Here is a 13,521-nt window from a genome sequence, read left to right on the forward strand (position 1 = left end):
AGTGTAAGTTTTAGTTTGTACACAGAAGATTGCATGGGCAATGATACAAGGTAAAATATTCAGTAAGTAGTACAGCTCAACATACCCACACATGCTGCATTGTGGGGTATTCTGTTACTGTACCTATCTACTGTAGAGATTAACTGGGGAGCCCTGATCAGCCCAGCAAGGAGGGCCAACTATTTAGACCAGCCTCCTTGTTTTGCAACAGATGTCCCTGGGAGATCCAGAGTAACTGTTGAAGGTAAAGCAGAGTGAGAATTGATGTTGACATGATGGTTGGGTGGAGTGTGTGGCGCAGTCCGGTAATGGTGCTGACAGCCGGTGTGCGCTGCAGCAGCAGCAGTGTGCCGGCAGTCAGACAGGCGTACTCAGACAGCAACATGGTCAGGCCTTTCAGTGAGATTCCTGGACTGTGGAAGAATGGAGCGGCCAACTTGTACAACTTCTGGAAACTGGATGGCTTTAAAAACCTTCACCGTATCATGTTGCAGAACTTCAACACTTTTGGACCCATTTACAGGTATGGAAGACTGCAAAAATAGTAGATCATAGCTATTACATGACACTACGGTATCAAATAATTAGAAAAACAACAACATAAGCAGGCACAAATAATAATGACACGTTTTAAATGCATTTTCTGAAATATAAACATTTATGTTCTTGAAAAACAGCTGTGACCGTAAATCTACAAGTCCATGTTTTCTGAAAACGAGGCTGACATGTCATGTTTGTGCCTCTTTTCCTTTTCCTTTCTGTATGTCAGGGAAAAAGTAGGTTATTACGAAAGCGTTAATATCATCAATCCTGAAGATGCTGCTATCCTGTTCAAAGCGGAGGGCAATTACCCTAAAAGACTGAAAGTTGAAGCCTGGACATCATACAGAGACTACAGGAATCGCAAATATGGGGTTTTACTAAAGTAGGTGCTCCCTATACCCACCTGAATGAATTCTGTTTCACCAATATATTGACACTTTCATGGAACCAAGGGTTTAACCAATCGCCATAACATTGCGCCTATGAGTTTCTTGTCTAAGTTAGCATCCAATCTGTCCACAGGAATGGAGAAGACTGGAGATCAAACCGTGTGATTCTGAACAAGGAGGTGATTTCCCCAAAGGTGCTGGGAAACTTTGTTCCTTTACTGGAGGAAGTGGGCCAGGATTTTGTGGCCAGAGTTCACAAAAAGATAACGCGAACCGGCCAAAACAAATGGACCACTGACCTCTCTCAAGAGCTCTTTAAATACGCACTGGAGTGTAAGACTACTTTTTCTTTCTTTTTCTATAAAACTATAATGTATTTTACTCTCCGTGTTGGCCAGTCCCATTTTATTTTCACATATTCTTTGATTTCTCTGTTTTACACAGCTGTGAGTTCAGTGCTGTATGGGGAGCGTCTGGGTTTGATGCTGGACTACATCGACCCTGAAGCTCAACATTTCATCAACTGCATCACCGTCATGTTCAAGACTACCTCACCCATGCTGTACATACCTCCTGCTCTGCTGAGGAAGGTTGGAGCGAAGGTATGGCGGGACCATGTGGAGGCATGGGATGGGATCTTCAACCAAGGTAAGACATTTCAAATATTGTTTGACTGTCACAAATAGACTCTAAGTTCTGTTTTTTCAAAGTAACTTCTTCTAGTTTTTGATTGCAGTTTATAATTGAATTTGTATTATTTTTCAAATATCAGCGGACCGCTGCATCCACAACATCTACAGGCAGTTACGTCTGGAAGCTGGCACTCCGAAGAAATACCCAGGAGTCCTGGCCAGCCTGCTCATGCTGGACAAGCTCTCCATTGAAGACATCAAGGCCAGCATCACTGAGCTAATGGCTGGAGGAGTAGATACGGTAAGTAAAACATTTGAATAATCCTTTACTTCTCAGAATGTGACTTATTTTTTGCTTACTGCTTGATTCTGTTTGTGTGTTTCAGACTTCTATAACACTGCTGTGGACGTTGTATGAACTAGCGAGGCACCCCAACCTCCAGGAGGAGCTGAGGGCGGAGGTGGCTGCAGCGCGGGCTGAAAGCCAGGGAGACATGCTGGAGATGCTGAAGCACATTCCATTGGTCAAAGGAGCTTTGAAGGAAACACTGAGGTGAAACAAAGATTGCATTGCCACTCATACACCATTGTTAATGATAGGCTAGGGATGGTGGATGTCAATTGTTTAGGGGCAAAGTTTGCCTCTTTAATTTATATAGTAATACTTTCCTTACTAACTAGATGGCAATTGTGTCGTCCACAAAGTTCCTAATATAGACTTTTTACCTTGATCCCTTAGGTTACACCCGGTTGCAGTGAGCTTGCAAAGATATATAACAGAAGATATCATCATTCAAAACTACCACATCCCAGCTGGGGTAAGAGGCTGTTACAATTATATATGATCTAATTATGTTTTTGTGTTTGCTTACGTTATGGCAACTGCTCATCTTTCTGTGTTTTCTTTTGGTTGTGTTTAGACTTTGGTCCAGCTAGGACTGTATGCAATGGGAAGAGACCCCAAAGTGTTTCCCCGTCCGGAGCAGTATCAGCCCTCCCGCTGGCTGAGGACAGAGACGCACTACTTCAGGAGCCTGGGCTTCGGCTTTGGCCCCCGTCAGTGTTTAGGACGCAGAATAGCTGAGACAGAGATGCAAATCTTCCTCATCCATGTGAGATAAACAGAGAAGATGATGTATTTCTATATTTTGTGTCTCATTTACACAGCACTGTAACTGTGTGTATTATCTCCTGTCTTTGCAGATGCTTGAGAACTTCAGAGTGGAGAAAGAGCGCCATGTGGAAGTGCAGAGTACCTTTGAGCTCATCCTCTTACCAGAGAAACCGATAATCTTGACTTTGAAGCCCTTACATATTAGTCGGTAACAACAACTTAGAGAGAAATGTTTTGTGCATGATAAGCCAGACCTTTATCACACAATTGTAAAAGGCTTCCCAAATCATTTACATACTAAATAACTACTGATAACCTAACATGTTGATGGAAAGCAAGGAAACATTAGGAAAGAAAAATCTAATAACCTTCAAGAACAATTTACCTCTGTAATTCAATAACTAATGAAACATAACTATATGTACTGTATATTACTCAATGAGTAATTGTACAAGTGATAGTAATGTGTAGTGTTTGTGTGTAAAATATTTCAAACAATTTCCAGATGCTTTATTCTGTGTGCACATGGCAAAGGTATTTAAAAAATATCTCCAAAAGATTAATAAAATATTTGATTCAAAATATGTCTTGTAAAATGTCTTTTTTTAGTTTATCTAAATGTATGAATTTATTTGGAATATTGAATCAAAGAAAACTGTGAGTGTTTATGTTTAGTCTGGGTCAACAGGACTTCTTCTGCTTCCTCTGTCTGCTTTGCTCATTCAATGATTCTGGTACAGATCTCTGTAAGAAGCAAAAATGGCCCATGACACATAAAATAATTCATAAAGCACATGTAAAATGACAGCAAGTAGCACTCAACTGACCGAAGGAACGTTATTAAGGATTGTGGTGGACGTCCGGACGAAGCCATGCCTGTGCTCGCTCAGTTTGGTCAACATTTCTTGTTTTTCTCTCCCCCATAAATTAGAGTTCTCCTCCAACTGTAATACATGCAAACCACGGCAAATCATCCTCTTAAACATTAATGCAAAACTTAAAAGTGACTGAATACAAATAAAATACTGTGTGCATATTTGATATTTGTTTCACCTGAGCCTCCAGTTTTTGAACTCTTGCCTCTGCCCTCTCCAGCTTACTTAGTAAACTAATTCGCTCCTCGACTGGAAGGGCTTCTTTTCTCTGAAGGTACATGACACATTTAGATTTCAGAAACTTTAATACAATATATCAGTAGGACAATAACATTTCAAATATATTCTCAAAAGAAATCTGAGCTGCCAATCCCCAAACACTTAATCTGATGACAGTAAAACAGAATTTTCACATCACACTATGTGAGTCCTGTCTATAAAGTGTAGGGGTACCTGGGCTGACTGCTGTTTAACAACTGGGGCCGGCTGCTGGTGAATCCTGTCCAGCTCTCCTCTGAGACGACTGTTTTCTGCTGCCAGGGCGGACTCTATCTCTTCCTTTCTGTTATCGGTGCCACCTACATAGGATGAAAACATGTCATTGCTTCAGCACATTTTGTTTTGTGTTTTGTTATCTCACCGCATTGAAACCACCTACCTTTTTGCCTATTTACCAAAGGCCTTCTGTCACCAGTCTGTTTACTCTTCTCTATGAGTTTGCTATCTAATGCTTTCTCCATCTTCTCAATGACCTGAAAATTGGATGGAACAAGTTTACAGAATATTATACTAACATACATTTCAAGCTGTCATAGAAAGAAGCATTCCCTGTTTTGATACAGATGAAACAGACTGTTCACCTTTTCCTGATGTTTCACTGTTGCCTCCAAGTTTGCCATCTTTGCCAAGCGGCTATGGCAGCGCTGCAAATCCTCCTGTTGCTGCTGGTGGACTCTCTGAAGCTTTAGCAGCTCCTTCTCACTGTCGTTTTCCTGCTCAACACACAAATAAAGCTGGAGAACTATATTAACACTTTGTACTGTATACACTGACATGTATTACTTTAATGTTATTTAACCTTGATCAGATTGTTCTGCAACTTTTGGATTCGGTCCCTTTGAGAGGCGGCTTTACTGGTCTCATTGGCCAGCTTCAATTTAAGAGAGGCTAAGAGGGGAAGACACATCATACAGAGGAGCATAATAGGAGCATGGTAATTCTACATGTAAGCCATTTATTTGAACACATTTTCATAAGCATATACATGTTTCTTTATTTTTGCTACATAATTAGTTGAAATAAGAAAAGGCACAGGTTATTTTATAGAAGTTGAGACTCAACATTTGCTCTGTATGTAACGTATGAAACATTTCAGTGACTTTTCAAATTGAGAATGATTAGTATGTCAGTTCTGAGGCATAGACATTTGAACAGCACAAATAAAAAAAAAAACATCAATAAAACTTTTGAAATGTAATGGATTTTCTGTCGGGTGGGAGTTAAATCAGTTTCCTTTGCTTTGCTGCCAGCAGAGAGACCTTCATGAACATCCTTTCATTGAGGGTCGCAAACTGTCCTTCAGGAGATAAGGGATGAACTACCCACAAAGCTTATCTGGGTCCATGGCCAAAATGAGCTGCCTTATCGCAAAAAGGCACAGTCTGCTTGGGAATAGACACTCACAAGGATTAGTTAGCACACAGCGAGCCACCTTCCAACATCCCTCCTTCATCTGACAGTGAAATGCCCTTAATCCATCCAATATGAACTGAAGGTTCAACAACTGCTGATTGGATTATAAACTCTATGACATTAATGAAACAAATGACAACTATTGCTTTTGCATTTTTTGGTTTGGTTTTGGTTCAGGCTTAGTTTAACGCAGGAAACATATGAATGTATATGGTTGGGTTATTAAAGCTTTACTTCTCTGCTGTGGTTACCCACAGAGCTGGGAAGTAGAGGAGTACAAATACTTTGTTACTGTACTTAAGTACATTTTCTGGTATCAGTACTTTACTCCACTACTTATCTTTCTGACGACTTTTTACTTTTACTTCTTACATTTTTAACACAAATACCTGTGCTTTATACTTCTTACATTTTCCAAACAGGCTCGCTACTTTAGTTTTAATCTGTGTTTGGTGGCGTGATTATTATTATTCAGAGTCATTGCGTGCCTATTGATCTGAACATGATGCGTGTATCCATCATTTCCTGGTCTTCTCTAAAGAAGAGGGACCAATGAAAACGTTGTCATTTTGCCGTTGTTCAGCTTCGAAACATTCAGTAGCTAACAATGACATTATTGTTCTATTAATATAAAGGGAGGTCAGTTACTCTTTAAAACAGTTGGTAGTTATGGGTACTTTTTACTTAACTACATTTCGAAGCCCATACTTCTTTACTTTTACTTACTTGAGTAAATACGTTTAGTCAGTAATTCTACTTTTACCAGAGTATTTTTAAACACGAGTATCTGTACTTCTACTTGAGTAAAGGATGCGTTTACTTTTGCCATCTCAGGTTACCTATATAATTAGCAATCTCAGCCCTGGTAATGACGTGGATGTCGTCCAACAGGTCTTTGCCGAGGTCCTGGTGCAGAGACAGAGCAGAGCGGAGCTGGCTGTTTTCTGCCTCCAACCTCACCACCTGTGTCCTCAGCGCTATGATGTCTTCTGCCATCTTACCCATGGCTGAGCGATAGTTTTCCACTTCCTGATGTTAAGATGTCATAGGTTAGTTTCAAACCATTTAATACAATACACAGAACATTTCCAGGAACAAAAAATGGCACAAGAATATTCCATACATTTAATGGTGATGTTTGTATATCACCACCACCACTAGATGTCTCTTCAACCCCACGTCTTTAAAGGTGTCCTCCAGTATATAGACAACAAAACCTTTTTCTACACCAGGAGAATATGAAAACATCCCAGCAGCAAGTATGTGTTATGTGTTCAGTTTATCACAAAGTCTAAGCTTCTCAAAGAGTAATTGTTTTCTGCTGGTTTGGGATAGTAGATGTGGGAAATGGGACATAACTGGAAAAGAGAGAACATTTTGCGTGTGATGTACTTATAATCGATTGACTAAGGTTTCGGTACAATGAATTGATGACTTGGGCTCCTCAAATCCAAAGGGACACCCTATCCTGTGAAGCTTGTTTGTCATGGGAGCTTTAAGCAGGGTGTTTGGATAAATCCTAGTCGTGCATTCAAGTAGCATCTTGTGTGAAAGCCCATTTACTGAACTGAGGAGGAAAAACTCATGCCAAATTCATGAGGGTATTTCAGGAAAGCAGACACAAAAACAAGACTGAATAAATACAATCTTGAGCCTTTTTGTTTGTTTTGTCTACATGTTTTGCCCTTCTTTCCCTTTGAACATTATGCAATTCCTTGGATTTATGATTCTGCAGAGCCCTGTTATCAAGACAAGTCTCTGTGTAAGGTGTGTGCGTGTTGTCTAGCAGCTTCCACGCTCATTGTTCTCTGCTCTGACACATGCTCGTTCACTCACATTGAAAAGACAGAATTGAATGGAAACTGAGAGCAGGGTCCAGCTGCATGTATGAGGAGGGGGCGACGATCATTCCAATCTCAGATGGTGTGGTTGGGACTCCCGTGGGACACAAGAGTGAAATTGAGCATCTAATTGAAAGGGCAAGGACAAGGTGACAATCATGAGTGTAGAGGAGATGGTGTCTCCACTGGGGGCCCACAGGCATGATGGGAAGGACGCCTCCCCATGATGAGTCTGGAGAGTCCAATCATCTGTCAAAACATAAAGGGGAGTCCTCCTCTGCCTGTGAATACTGGAGGTTCCCTCATCTCGCTGTGATTTGGGGACATTAAAGTTGCCTTGCTGTCATACATGCTGTCACTGTGGGACACTTGTATCACAGACAGAAGGCAGCTGGAGTGTATTGTGATAATGAGATTTTTAATTAAATGCAATTATGAAGAAAACATTTCAGTCACAGGAGTAGTCATGATGAACATTAATAACACAACGGGCCAATAGCTTCCCCCCATTTTTCTTGAACCTCCTTGAGTGCAATTAGTCTAGGAAATATTAATCCTTTTTTATCTGCCATTTTGTCACTGATCTGTGATACTGCTTCACTATACTCCCCCATCCCATCCGCTTTTCCATGTCCCTGTTCACTTACTAAACGTGACCGAGGGGATTGCTTCACTGATTCAAGAGTTTAGGTATTGATTTTGTCTAATCACCTTAGTTTGGAGGTTGGTGATCTCTGCCATGCGGTGATCATCCTCACCCGTATGCAGTGGGGGTCTGAGGCATGAACACGTTTAATACAAATAATGGATTAGGGAAATAACACGTAGACATAATTTGTTTTAATCCTACTAAAATGTCATTCATACAATGATCATGACAGTAAATCCATGCCTCTTGCATGTAGCTGTTTTCCTCACCGTTGATGTGGATGATGTATATGATAGGTGTGGTTTATGTTGGGTTGCTTGGCCTCTGGTCTCTCCGGTTCTCGTTGGGCTGCCCTCTGACCATTTGGTAGGATCTGTGCAAGGGCATCATGGGATGGGAGGTTGTATCCATCCTTCAGAAAATAAGATGTAGACTAGGAAATATTGGTCACATTTACAGTATAACATGCATTTCGACACTGGGCTAGAAGTAGTCTCAGAAATAGCTCATAAGAAACATCAACCTTATGTTCTGTAACATTGTTTTACCAGATTAATACTTGACTTTTCCACATTTTATCAGAACTGCTTATAAACTTAATTTTGAACCGATATCTTCAGAAGTCTTCTGAAAAATTAAATAACTGTTCCGTTTCTCAGAAACCCCAGCTGTATAACATGGATAAAGTGGATTTTCATATCCTCTTTATTTGTAATATGTGTTGAAGTTTACAAAGAGATGTCCCTCCCAAAATCAGGATTTATGTTATTAGAGAATGTTCTTAAGGAGTTTGACCTTGGTGTGGTCTAATTGACCCCCAAGCTTAAATAACACCACCTACATTAAAATATAGGTCCAGTCTGTGGCACAGAAAATGGTTAACAAATTCCTTATTTCATTTTCCCACAAATTGGTTCTAAACTAGATGATAACCAATAGTATTACTGTAGTTTAGTCCGTTGGACTCTAGCATAAAGTACATCTGATTTCAGTGACATACAGGGGTTAAATACACACAATAAACCACAAGCAAGCAGGCGCAGCATTCATTTTGTAAATGTTGGGCAAGCGAAGTTGTATTTTTACAGAAACCGAACGATTTTATCCCAAAAACATTGTAGCTATGCCCCCTCAGTACTCACAGTGCTTGTGTGTGGCCTGTTCTACCTCTTCATCTCTTGAATATAAAGGCTGTTACATCACTATGCATACAGCACCCACTCTATAACAAGAGAGCACTTAGTCAACAGTCCTTAAGTCCTTCAACACGAGCCATGCATATACAGTGTACATTGTCAAATACTGTGGTTGCCAGGTAGCACGCATTCAAAGGAATTACATGAAAAAGAGTCATTATCTATTATCTTCCTACAGGTAACACACATACCTCCACATTAAAGGAGCCTACCTTTACTTCTGCAGGGTTGCTAAGTGATTTAGTCTTTTTTGAGGCCTTCATCCAACAGAAAATAGAGTCCTCATCAGAGGAGCGAACACGTAACTGATGGTGGATGTGAGAGTCGGAGCTCTGTCATTAAATCAGAACAATCAACCTGTAACCACAACACCAGCCTTAGCAACTTTCAGGCCAAGGAGTTTAATTCCTGTTATGTACAAAATAATGTAGTATCATGTTTCAAATTCAACCCAAAGCAAAACAATGGTAAAGAATGTATTTACAGCTTCAATTCCTAAATACCTTGTTTGCAGTGGTCTTTTTTTAATTAACTTGCTACAATTACCGTACCATTTTTACATGCTAGTTTTTATTATTAATTATCCTGAAGTGAGCCAATCTGCATAATAATAAATACTTTACTTTGGTACGTTAAGTATATGTTTTTATTACTAGTGTAATTCTAAATGACTTTTACTTGTAAGAAAGTATCTCTGCACTGTTTTCTGCTGTAAATCTGAGTACTTCTGCCATGTTTCACTTTAGATTTGAGCGTTTTGTAAAGAAAATCAACCTTTATCTTCATACCTGGAGGCACAGCAGACAAATCAATTCAATCAAAGGGAGGTTCCTGATCAGTAAATGCCAGCCCCCACATGAATCTTGTCTATGGATAAACAGATTGATGGGGACTGACTAATGATTTAGTGAAGTGCTGTGCAGCACCTGTGGCTCCTTCTGAGCATTAATACCAGCTTCACTCAACTCCGTGAGAGTCTGATGTCAAATCTGTAATTCCATGATGAAGAAATACTTGATTTGAATTCAAATATAAAATTATGAAAAAGCTCAGGTGATTTTTGGATACATGTTCAAATAGCAACATGTATCTCCAAATGTTTGTATTTTCATAAAAATTGAAAAAATATACTCAGTTCTCTTTTTTCTGTGCACTTGCTTGTAAGCAAATGTATGTGGAACTGTCGATAGCACGGATCGATAACTCTCCTGCTTGGGTAGCTCATTAGGCAGGAATAGACCATCATTGATGGCACAAGATCTGATTAAAACCAAATGATTAAAAAAGGGGGCAGGAAGGAAGAGTAATATATTATGTAAACGACTGTGCCTGGCACTGCTCTTACTATCTCAATTTACTTTATCTGCAATCTGTGAAAACAATGTTATATACTGTATGTTCATTTGTCCACACACATGTTCTGCTAAATGTATGAGAGATAAACAGTGGACAGGCAATGGATAGTGTTTGACACAAATTAGCTCAACACAGCTGCCTACAATGGCAAAAACAACCACCTGAAAAAGTTGGTTCAAATGTGAACACATAAAAACTGTATGGTATCAATATGCAGTTAGCTAAACCCAACATTGGCAGATAATTCAACACAGTTTTATGTAACCATGTAAGTGAATTTCTGTTACAGCAACACATGTAAAAAGCCTAGTCTTGCAGTCTGGCAGTTTTTAGATAAATATTTTTATAACTGGCTGCTTTAATTCTTGATAAATAATTCACTGCATGCTCGCAGCTATGTGCTCTGTTAGAAGACATAATCTCTTCTAATCCAACCAGGGAAAACCTGTACAAGAGAAAACACTTCCCGCAGAGTCTAATATCACATTATCATGTATGAGACCGCTCGACAAATTTACAAAATGATTCATATGCACATGTTTTGCTTTGCTGTAGCTTGTCGTGTTCAGAATGCCTTTGACCCTGTTACATATAATCTGTGGAGAGCTGTGGAGGGGAGTGGGATGTGTGCTGTGTGTCCCCATGCAGGAGAGGGGGGGGGGGGGTAGGGGGGTACTAGGCTTTCTGTAACATCATCAGAATTCAGCACACAGCCTACAAAAATGCAGCAAATGGCCTCTTCATTTGAGTGACAGCTCAGAGCTTCAATTAGCCTGCCAGAGCAAGGCGGCTCCCGGGAGCTTTCTCTACGTCCATAATTTACACATTTTCCTGTCCACTACCTTTTTATTTCTTTCAAACCTTCATCTGACCCAGACTTCACTCTTTCTCCTCTTTTCACACATTTGACCTCAGCATCCTCCCCATCTTTCCTCTCTCTAAAAGCACTATCCCATGGTGTCATTCACAAATGACGAGCCGAGCGGAAATACTTGTAGTGTGCTAAAACACGCAGGTAATAGGTGTTGGATAACTGAATCAGAAAGGAGAAAATAAATGGAGAAAAGAGGTAGTTTGCACGCCAGCTGCTCTCCCCTCACCACAGGAATTCAGCACAGCAGTATGGCAGCTTCTCTTTTATTACTTTGCTGCAGCAGAGACTTTAATCAAGAAATAATGGGATTAGAAAAGAGAAACAAGGGTGAAACAGTTTCACTTGCATTTAATAAAAATTCCTTTCTCAATTCTCTTAAGTATTTTAGTCTGGATGGAGTTGGAGATATGAAACAGACAGATTTCACGCCCATGATGTGTTAAATCATTCATTTTGACACTCAGTAGAGACATTGTATAGTTTACACTAAATGTATATACTTAATAATAACTCTTACCATTACATTTCTCATAGTTATATTAGACTAATATAGAGTATATAGATGAGGAAATATTAAATGCAACATTACATTTCACCCAATTGTTGATGCAACCAGCTGTGACTAAAATGTGTCACCAACAAATGTAATTACTGCCCTACCGGGAGAAATTGAAATCTTTGTCTGTATGTAATCATAACTGGGCCCCTGTCAGCAAAACAAAATCACATCTGCAGTGAGGCGGTATGTGGCTATAAAGGTTTTTAAATTTGGCAATAGAGAGAGTGGGACACAGACCAAGGGGAGGGATAGAGAGAGATTGGTGTGTGTCAAGGGCAACATGCAGCTTTGATTCAAGGACGTGTGAGACTGCAAGCCAATCCCACTCCTTATGAGGTCCACAGTGACACCAAAGCCAAGGATTATCAGTAAATCAACATCTGTCAATTACGGTGAAGCTTCGTCGACGCTCCGTCAGCAAACAGGACATGCACCTAAAAGCAGGGTCAGCCCTGAGCGTAATGACTGGTGTGTGAATGAGTGCAAACCGCTCAGTAACAGTGATGCAAATGAAATAAAGCAACAAAAATAATAATCCAATTTGAGCAAACAGCCCACCATTGAATCATCATTCTACGAGTATGACCGAACAGTTTTGACTTTGGATATTTTTGACACTAACTGCCTGGTAATATCTATTTTGATTTATAACCATAAGCCTACAGGAGCTTGGGAAACACCAGATTTTGCACTTAAAATGTGTTCTTAAACACAGTAGTTAAGTAATTCCACTTAGTTAGAATGATACAAGCTATTACAAGAAGAGATTAGAGTAATTCATTTTTGCATTGAGACACCAAGCCTGCCTTCAATTTGAAACAGATTAGTTAATACATACAGTGGGGCAAAAAAGTATTTAGTCAGCCACCAATTGTGCAAGTTCTCCCACTTAAAAAGATGAGAGAGGCCTGTAATTTTCATCCTAGGTATACCTCAACTATGAGAGACAAAATGAGAAGAAAAAAAAATCCAGAAAATCACATTGTCTGATTTTTAAAGAATTTATTTGCAAATTATGGTGGAAAATAAGTATTTGGTCAATGTAGCAGCGGGGTGTGGTTTGGGCGCTGGCTGCTGGAGTGAAGGGAGTGGCTCGGCCGGAGGCCAGACAGCTGATCGGAATCAGGTAATCAGTGCGGGAAGAAAAGCATGTCGTAACCTGGTTCTGTTCTGTTATGCAGTAGGCGGGATCCTGGAAGGTCGCCAAAGGACCTGAGAAGTTTCCCACCCGGGCAACGTTTGAGACCCGCGCATGTTATTGTTTGGAGTTAATAAACGCCTGTGTTTCACCAACCTGCTCTTTCCGTCCTGATTTGAACCCGGTGTGAGCGGAGAGGCTCACAGTGGCCCCTGAACAGGGACCTGATGTCGGAAGGAGAAACCCCGCTGGGTCAGGCCCTCCAACGTCTCGCTCACATGCAGGAGACCAGCACAGCACTACAGCGACAGCAGAGCGAGTCTCTGCTCGGGATCGCCTCGAGCCAGCGCGAGGACCGGGCTCTCCTACGGGAGCTGCTGCAGCGTCCGGCCGCTCGGGAGGCCGATCCCGCTACCAACCCGGCCCGACCGCCTTCAATTGCCCTCAAGAAATTGACGGCAGAGGATGATCCGGAGGCATACCTGGACATATTTGAGGGCACAGCCTGCCAGCAGCCTCTCGGCATGTGTACCGGCATCTGAGGAAGGCCATCCTGGACCGGCTTGGCAGCACCCCAGAGGGACATCGGCCGCGCCGGTTCCGCGGGGCCTCCCGGCTTTCGAGGAAACGCTGACCGGCCCCTTCTCCCCCTACGCGTCAGTG

At 41.0% G+C, this 13,521-nt stretch overlaps 4 protein-coding genes across 5 annotated transcripts in view; 3 read left to right on the plus strand and 1 right to left on the minus strand.

The window, feature by feature from the left end:
* Positions 1-13,521, plus strand: part of hexa (hexosaminidase A (alpha polypeptide)) — a 189,123-nt gene that overhangs the window by 149,553 nt on the left and 26,049 nt on the right. The window lies entirely within an intron of this gene.
* The window catches only part of LOC104966695 (putative 2-hydroxyacid dehydrogenase UNK4.10), a 60,429-nt gene that overhangs the window by 26,847 nt on the left and 20,061 nt on the right, over positions 1-13,521 (plus strand). The window lies entirely within an intron of this gene.
* On the plus strand, positions 45-2,964 carry cyp11a1.2 (cytochrome P450 family 11 subfamily A member 1, tandem duplicate 2). The gene is made up of 9 exons (XM_010795923.1): positions 45-523; positions 770-925; positions 1,066-1,265; positions 1,377-1,580; positions 1,705-1,865; positions 1,951-2,117; positions 2,304-2,382; positions 2,485-2,676; positions 2,768-2,964. The coding sequence occupies exons 1-9, from the start codon at positions 273-275 to the stop codon at positions 2,888-2,890; spliced, it is 1,533 nt and encodes a 510-aa protein (XP_010794225.1). The 5' UTR covers positions 45-272; the 3' UTR covers positions 2,891-2,964.
* On the minus strand, positions 3,062-9,233 carry ccdc33 (coiled-coil domain containing 33). 2 transcript variants are annotated; one of them, XM_010795922.1, is made up of 11 exons: positions 9,144-9,233; positions 8,005-8,147; positions 7,798-7,861; positions 6,085-6,274; positions 4,632-4,720; positions 4,414-4,545; positions 4,212-4,305; positions 4,007-4,131; positions 3,732-3,821; positions 3,506-3,622; positions 3,062-3,422 (listed from the first exon to the last, which is right to left on the minus strand). In XM_010795922.1, exons 1-11 carry the CDS (start codon positions 9,192-9,194, stop codon positions 3,360-3,362), a joined length of 1,158 nt encoding a protein of 385 aa, XP_010794224.1. In that variant the 5' UTR covers positions 9,195-9,233; the 3' UTR covers positions 3,062-3,359. The 2 variants fall into 2 exon arrangements, with proteins under 2 accessions (XP_010794224.1, XP_010794223.1); XM_010795921.1 differs by having other exon boundaries at positions 8,005-8,168; positions 9,144-9,215.

Source organism: Notothenia coriiceps, unplaced genomic scaffold (assembly GCF_000735185.1).
Source record: "Notothenia coriiceps isolate Sejong01 unplaced genomic scaffold, NC01 NC01_scaffold00037250, whole genome shotgun sequence".
In the NCBI taxonomy this organism is placed as follows: Eukaryota; Metazoa; Chordata; class Actinopteri; order Perciformes; family Nototheniidae; genus Notothenia; species Notothenia coriiceps.

Excerpts from the sequence above, each read along its gene's own strand:
- cyp11a1.2 (XM_010795923.1), top strand. The coding sequence starts at position 273 with ATGATGGTTGGGTGGAGTGTGTGGCGCAGTCCGGTAATGGTGCTGACA. Across the intron at positions 524-769 it reads ACTTTTGGACCCATTTACAG|GGAAAAAGTAGGTTATTACG; the intron begins GTATGGAAGACT and ends TCTGTATGTCAG. Across the intron at positions 1,581-1,704 it reads GGATGGGATCTTCAACCAAG|CGGACCGCTGCATCCACAAC; the intron begins GTAAGACATTTC and ends TTCAAATATCAG.
- ccdc33 (XM_010795921.1), bottom strand. The coding sequence starts at position 9,194 with ATGAAGGCCTCAAAAAAGACTAAATCACTTAGCAACCCTGCAGAAGTA. Across the intron at positions 4,306-4,413 it reads CAGTGAAACATCAGGAAAAG|GTCATTGAGAAGATGGAGAA; the intron begins GTGAACAGTCTG and ends TCCAATTTTCAG. Across the intron at positions 3,822-4,006 it reads TTAAACAGCAGTCAGCCCAG|AGAAAAGAAGCCCTTCCAGT; the intron begins GTACCCCTACAC and ends ATGTACCTTCAG.